This window comes from Myotis lucifugus, unplaced genomic scaffold (assembly GCF_000147115.1).
Source record: "Myotis lucifugus unplaced genomic scaffold, Myoluc2.0 scaffold_2313, whole genome shotgun sequence".
NCBI classification, from domain to species: Eukaryota; Metazoa; Chordata; class Mammalia; order Chiroptera; family Vespertilionidae; genus Myotis; species Myotis lucifugus.
Genome location: NW_005873361.1, coordinates 1 through 7797, shown reverse-complemented (window position 1 = coordinate 7797; position 7797 = coordinate 1). Strand labels below are relative to the sequence as shown.

Below are 7797 nucleotides of genomic sequence, written 5' to 3'. Positions count from 1 at the left end.
TTCTCGGTTCACACAGAATTGGGGCCGTTAAAAACCAAAATTCAACCGAGTAAATTGGGAGATCTGATTGGTTTTAAGCGATTCATGCATCGGGCAGCATCCTCTCCGACAGCGAGGAGCTCTGAGGGGTCGAGGGGTCGTACAAATGGAAGGTCTTTATAGACAGAGGGTGGGGCAGGGGAGTAACTAGCAAAAGGAAAGAATTCTTAGAACAGGGCATTTTGGGGGCTGCGGGGATGGCAACATTTTCGTCATGCAGCTTGCCTCTTGCCGATGGGGGTGCAGAGAGGGCCCACATGACTATCTCATTGGTGCTGAGCGGACACTCCCAGGCCATGTGATTATGCTCCGGGCGAGGCTGAAAGCAGTGGGGCAGGTATTAAATCCAGGCTTGGGGTCACAGGCTATTAGCTGGAGTGACCCCATTTGGGGGCTGGGGGTTTTCTCTTGAACAACGTCTCCCTTGTGGTCCTACTCTCAGCTTAACTGGGAGATGTGATCGAACATCAGGGACCAGCGTCGCCCTCAGCTCCGTCGGCGGCTGTGGGGGCAGCGCTGCGGACCCTCGGTTTTGCTGGATCCCTGTGACCTTCACAGGTCACGGCTCCAGGTTCCTAATCCCCACAGCCCGTCCCTCTCCTCCTTCCCGGTCTCAGGAAGAGCCTTTGTGTGGCTGTCAGCAGGTGCAGACACGGACAGAAGCTTTCGAGCGAATCCAGCGCCGGGGATGTTATGACGGAAGGTACGTCCAACCTGCAGGGAATTTCTGAGCGTTTGGAACCAAAGTGACGACGACTGCCAGGAAGCAAAGCTCAGCTGGCGGAGCCGATGCTCCGGTCGGCAGCGCTGCCGCCTCCTTCAGCCGGAGACTCAGAGGAGGGCAACACTTTAAACAATGAAGCATTTAAGTTAAAAAAGAAAGCAGCAGAGGAGGAGACATGCAATCCGCTGGTGGCAGGTTAAGGGGGTGAGAGCAAAGCGGGGAAACCCTGACTTGGATAAAGAGTGAAAGGGAGAGACACGCACTTCCTCCCATCGGGGCTGCGGGCAGTGAACGCGAACACTCACGGCGCAGGAGACGGGCTGCGGGGAGACGGGCTGCGGGGAGACGGGCTGTGGGGAAAAGACAACGACAGGGTCCCGGCTCGGGCTCTGGTGCGGAGGGAGGGCGTGCCTTCCGGGGTCTGGAAACAGAGATCACACCTGTCACTCCCAAGGTACGTTGTCCCAGATGCCAAAGGCAACAGTTTCAAAGGTCAAGGTTGACCTTCGTCAAGGATGCTGCCGGCCGGGATGGACTACCTGCCCTGCCCGGCGTGTGGTCAGGAATGTTTACGTCTCTGAGTTTGAAGGCCGTCACGCGGCCTCCCGAGCTCTACCCCTTTCTCATCCGCACTGATAATCCCGATGCCACAGTCCCCGAGGCCCAACTCGGTCAGACAGACCCCGTGGAAAGTTGCCCTTTGAGCCCCACGGCTCCCTCCCTCGGGGCCTTCCACCCCCCAGGGTGTGGCTCCAGGCCCAGCAGGCAGCGTGGCCGTGGCCGCAGACCCCTCCTTGCTGGGCTACAGGACAATCCAGGGCAGCCGAGGGCTCCAGGAGCTAAGGAGAGGCTCTTCCCGTGTCCAGTCGCTCCTCACAGGGGAGCGGGGCCCCGCCAACGCCCACAAACCCTGAATCCTGGGAAGCCTCCCACTAGGCTTTTCTAGAACAGCCAGGGGCACAGTTCATCTACGAGGCACCAGCCAGTGGGCGCCAGCCGCCAGGCACTCCTCGCTACGAACTGCGAGGTACGAAAACGTATCCAACAAGACGTTTAAAGAGGAAGAAAGTGCAAAATCCTTTCAAAGACGAGATCCCATTTCGGCACCTTGCCATTTATTTCAATGTCGTCCCAGACACACATGTGGGGCAGCATATGCTCCCCCATCACTCCGCAGCGGCACATCCCCCCGGCCCAGCGAGTCTCCACGTGACATGTGGCCTAGTGCTTTGAATCGAGGCAAGATCTTTCCAGGAAACAGGAGGGAGAGGAAAACATGTACATTTGGTAACATGATTATAAAGAACCTGCGGTAGACGGATCGAAAAACATCTTTAAACAACTATAATCGGCAGAACAAGCTTCCCTTCTTCCGCCCGCGTTAGAGAGTGAATGTCTGTGAGCTCGGGTCCGGCGCTGGCAGGCCCGGCAGGCCCGTGTCTTTCACTTTCCCACACTGAGCACCGCCCCCCGCGGGAGTGAGGGTGGCCCTGCCACACGCTGTCCTTCCGCTGTGCCGGCTGCTGCGGAGGCTCGGCCTCCCTCCTCACTCGACCTCCCCCCTCGCACGGCCTCCCGGGATCAGATACTTCGGTAGTCAGAGCCCCGGGCCACGATGGCGGCGGCTTCCCACTCCACCGCGAAGAAGGACACGGTTCCGAAAAACCCGAAGATCACCATGAGCAGGAGTTGCCAGTGGAGGAGGAGGTAGTTACTGTAGAAAAACGCCACGGCTGCACAGATGGACTAGGAAGAAGGAAGACGGGTCACAACGTGCACGGGGTGGCCCGAGCTCACAGCGAGCCCCCCCACCCCCCACGTGCAGGCCCACGGCTTTCCGCGACTGGCAGAGCTCTCCGTGCGTCTCGGCAGGGCTCCACCCGTCACCCGCTCACAAACATGCACCAGAGACTCCCGTCCAGAGCGGGTCACCATCGAGTGGGCTACAATCTGTTCTTTAAAACAGCAATTGGCGGAAAACCGGAGCAGTCATGTGCATCACAGCCAGGACTGTCTACACTGCGCGTGAATCCAGGTGTCTAAGGAAGGCTCTACCTGAACTAGAGACCAGAACATAAGCTCTCTCACAGGAGTGGGGCAGGAGGGTCACACTCTGTGCATTGCTTCCTAATTCTATTCACAAACCCCGTTAGCAGATGTCCCCACTGCTCGTCAGAGACACATTATGAGAAACAAAGTTAGCCCGGTCGGCGTGGCTCCGTGGCTGAGCGTTGACCTATGAACCAGGAGGTCACGGTTTAATTCCTGGTCAAGGGCACAGGCCGGGGGTTTCCGGCTGGACCCCCAGTAGGGGGTGTGCAGGAGGCAGCCGGTCAATGATTCTCCTAACTGATGTTTCTATTTCTCTCCCGCTCCCTTCCTCTTTGAAATCAATAAAAATATATTTTTTAAAAAAACAGTTAAAGCACTAAAACAAAGGCTGCACAACCTGCAGCCCCGGTACCTGGACAAACTTAAAGACGGCGAAGGCGGGGGCGCTGTCCTCGGAGTAGAGGAAGCCCAGCATGCTGAGCAGCTGCGTGTTGAAGCAGCTGTCTCCCAGACCCAACAGGAAGCTGCAGAAGATGGCCACTTCTTTGCTGAGTAAAAGAAACATTAATTTAGAACGAGCATCAACAATATCTGCTAGAGCCATTTCAAAGGTGGAAGCAGCTCACCCACAAAAGCATTTTCCCTCCCAAGCTTCCAACACTGTGAAACAAGAGTGAGTAAATCCTGGGGTTTTCACAGGAAGAATGTATGCTCCAGGGCACTCATGTTCACAGTCCAGCCAACTGGGCTGCCAAGTGTTTGCGGCAGGACCGCCGAGGCTGTGGCTCTGGACATAAATGTCGGTAAAGGACCGGCCGCCCTGCCCAGCTGCACGGCCACCCCTTGCTCCTCGCTGTGCTTCCCCCAGGCCCTCACTTCCAGCAATTTCACTGCTCAGAAAAGCAGAGGCACAACATTCACACCGGATGCTCCCGTGCTTCTTCATAGATCGAGAAGACTCAGTGGGAAAAGATTAGCACCAACTACAGAAATAACTGGTTCTCTGCCCTAACTGGTTTGGCTCAGTGGATAGAGCGTTGGCCTGCGGACTGAAGGGTCCCAGGTTCGATTCCGGTCAAGGGCATGTACCTTGGTTGCGGGCACATCCCCAGTAGGGAGTGTGCAGGAGGCAGCTGATCCATGTTTCTCTCTCATCGATGTTTCTAATTCTCTATCCCTCTCCCTTCCTCTCTGTAAAAAATCAATAAAATATATTAAAAAAAAAAAAAAGAAATAACTGGTTCTCTATGGATTTCCACCTAAACGCACGCTGGCTCCATAAACGCATTATAGAGGAGGATTACTGCCCCGCTTTGAAGACCTCCCCATCTACCCCCCGCCCTCCTGACTGCTGGGAAAGCAGGTGGCCTCACCTGGATTTGATGTAAGCGCTGCTGTCAGTCCCCTCCAGGGGGGCGATCGGGGCGTCCCCGGGCATGTTGAGGAATATTAAGTAAAAAGCTACAAAGTGCACCAGCGTGCCCAGCAGCACAACCGGGTTTCTCCCGAAACGATTATTCTTGCTCAGGAGGCCGAAGAGGCTCCCACCTATAAAGTCAATGAAACCGAGAACAGAATGACCCAAGATCACGTTAAAAAATCAAAATAATGATCTGGAAAAAAAAAAAAGAAATAAATTTCAGTGAGAAATCAGTGGGAGTGCGACAGACTGGACAGGCCTCCTCTGTCGAGGTCAGGGCCGACGCCCTGACCCTGGGGAGTGTTCAGAACGGGGGGGGGGGGGGGGCGGACCCCAGCTGGCGTCAGACAGAGGACAAGAAAGTCGGGGATTCCCAGACACCTCACTGAGCATCTCCAGAGACCCGGTGTTTTCCTACTTATGGGTTTGTCTCTGAATTATTTGGCAAATGTCTCGTAACTTAGTTACCTTACAAAAGTGTCAATAAAAAAAACAAAGACCTGCCCATTTGGGGAAAAATAAACAGGGAAATAGAAATTCAAGAACAGAGAGAGGCAAAGGACACTTAGAATTTCAACTATAACAACAGATTTCATGCAAAACGTTCCCCTCACTGACCCAGGATTTCCCCGATGCCGATGAAAATGCCGGAAAGCCCGATGAGGCTCTTCTCTTCTGCTCCGAACTTATTGACGGCGCCGATGCAGGTGCCATACACCCCGGAGAAGAACGTCAGTTCCAGACCTTCCGGAACAATCGGGTTTCAGTTAGACACTCACACCTGCCCCTCCCCAGCTCTCCTCTGTGCCTAGGAGTGTCTGAGCCGTGCACATACCAAACACCCAAGAACAAAAACTCGTTCAGCCTGAAATGTTCCTCCCAAGCAGAGAGTACGTTCATGATGAAATGGAATTGGCCCCACGACGGCAGATGACACATATTTCAGATAAAGATATACAACTCAGAGGAGCAAAGACGTGCTTATGTTCAAAACGGTCACTGCGTGTGTATACAGGTGGGCAGAGGATAGAACTCACATACTATACAATAGCTTCCCAAGGGAAGAGGTGATACAGTTGGAAAACTAGCAGGTGCTATTGCACAATAACCTTTTAATTAAATCTTTTCCCCAGGAAACCATGAAAAGGGTAAAAATTAGGGCACATCAGCCGAAGACCTGATTCCTCAAAGATACAAACCTTAACTGAATTTTACTTTTTCTCCTAAAAAGATACTTATACCCATGAGGCAGATAAGGGCAAAAGTAACAATTGGCGCATTCCAGCCCTTTTAGGAGGAAATGAGTTTCCTGTCATTCTTAAGGCGTAAGAGCACTCCACCCACTATCACATCACGTGACCAGCATTAGCCACCAGACTCATTCCTTTTCATTAGAAATTCTCTTAATGCCCATCGGGCGTGGCTCAGAGGTTGAGCACTGACCTACGAACCAGAGCACAGTTAGATTCCCAGTTAGGGCACCTGCCCGGGTTGTGGGTTTGATACCCAGTGTGGGGCCTGCAGGAGGCAGCTGATCAATGATTCTCTCTCATCACTGATGCTTCTATCCCTCTCCCTGTAATCAATAAAAGATCATATTAGAAAAAAAAAGAAACGACCTTAATCCATACAAAACCACAAAGGTTTACTCTGTTGTTTCCTATAGTGTCCACTCTGCCCTACAATCACTGGCTGGGATGACCCGTGCCCCCGGATACAAGCCCGCGTGTAGAACCGTCCACACTGCACGTGGCTGGCCCTGTGTGCTGTGGAGGTGACGCTGCCAGGGGCCAGGCTAGCTTCAGGGTCTGGTCCTTTCTCCTTCTGCCCCTTTTGGAGCCCGTGCCACTAAGAAGCCTGGCATCCTGCAGGGAGGGGAGGAGGGGGTCACGGGGGAGGTCCTGCAGCTGGCAGGCACACCTGGAGAGGCAGAGACCCGGCCTGGATCTGACCCTTCCGAAAGCCAATGAAACCATCTGGAATGTTCTAGCCCAGCTGCCCTCTAACAGCACCCACAAGGGACCCCCACTGGGACCATCACCAGCACCCCTCCGCTGAGCCCAGTCAGTGCACAGAACTGTGAGAAAGCATGACATGGTGGTGGCTGTCATTAGTCGGCAACAGAAAACAAACCAAAATCAAGGCACTTACTCCCTGATAAGCACTCACCTGTATAGGCGGTTGTAATGCTGAGAAGGAGCATCTCCTTGGTGACACACAATTTAAGAGACTTTTCTGTAAAAAAAAAAAGAAAGAAAAGAAAAGAATCTGGTACTTAATTTCAACTAATCGAACAAACATTCTAAAACATCTGTTCACCGAAACACCCCTTGGTCAATAATGCCAGTGAACAAATACACTGGGACAGAGCTCGGTGATCCACATTTCAGACTGAAATGCTTAAGGGCTGGCCCTGGCCGGTTGGTTGCTCAGTGGCTAGAGCATCGGCCCTGGGACTGAAGGGTTGCCGGTTCAATTCCAGTCGAGGGCACGTACCTCGGTTGCAGGCTCCATCCCTGGCCCCAGTCGGGCACATGCAGGGGGAGGCAACCAATCAATGTGTCTTTTTCACATCAATGTTTCTCTCTCTGTCTCCCCCCTCTCCCTTCCTCTCTCTCTGAAAAATCAATGCAAAAAATATCCAGTGAGGATTAACAAAACAAAAAAAAAGCTTAAGGTATGAACTACTTGCTCTATAGATAAAATGCTCATTTCAACTGCTCAAATATAGCCTAGAGTCGTGTTTTCCCCAACGCATTCTCCAGCTCTAATTTTTAAAAAAAACATGAAATGGAGAAAATGGAATCAAACAAACAACAGAACATTCTAACAGTCGTGTTTAAAGGTTAGGCCTTTAAGGGAGTCAACAGCTGGCACAGTGCTCACTTCCCGAAGGAATGAGCGTCCGGAGCAGCTTTAAGGCTGACTCAGACGGAAATCACCGGGCCCTGCTGACCACTCGGCCGCTGAACACACTTCCTGAGCTGCTCGCTCAGATCTGAGGGTAAACTTTAGCTCTGCACTTGCTTACACTCGCTTTAATGTTTGTTTTCATGCTGCTCAAATTAGTTAAAATCTGCAATGGAAAATGCATTTCTAAAAACTGTATTTTTGTTGTTAATCCTCACCTGAGGATTTTTTTTTTTTAAGGGACAGTGGAAGGGAGAGAGGGAGGGAGGGATACATCAATGTGAGAGAAACACACCGACTAGTTGCCTCCCACGCGCCCTGACCGGGGCCGGGGATCAAAACCTGCAATCCAGGTACATGCCCTTGACCAGGAATCGAACCCGAGACCCTCCGTTTTCTCTTCTATTAAATGGAGATAAGGATAGGTCACATCTACAGGTCGTATCATACATGTTACACAAGCCTTGGGATTGTGAGAATAAAATGAAACACGAGGGTTAGCCAGGAAGAGCCAGACAGATGCGAGCGGCTGTCCTTACGAACCCCTCGGTCCCCGGCCCGGCTCTGAGAGGTGAGGGGTGCCTGGAGAGATGGCCTGCGTCCTCACTTTCTCCCGTAAACCCCAATTCCCGGGTTCCCTGCCGCCCCCACA

At 52.7% G+C, this 7797-nt stretch overlaps 1 protein-coding gene across 1 annotated transcript; it reads right to left on the bottom strand.

Annotated features, from left to right (window-relative positions):
* Positions 1 to 1849: 1849 nt before the first annotated feature.
* LOC102419817 (UNC93-like protein MFSD11) lies at positions 1850 to 6492 on the bottom strand. Its single transcript, XM_006108436.3, has 5 exons — positions 6405 to 6492; positions 4854 to 4979; positions 4189 to 4363; positions 3228 to 3363; positions 1850 to 2509 (listed from the first exon to the last, which is right to left on the bottom strand). Exons 1-5 carry the CDS (start codon positions 6436 to 6438, stop codon positions 2345 to 2347), a joined length of 636 nt encoding a protein of 211 aa, XP_006108498.2. The 5' UTR covers positions 6439 to 6492; the 3' UTR covers positions 1850 to 2344.
* Positions 6493 to 7797: the final 1305 nt, after the last annotated feature.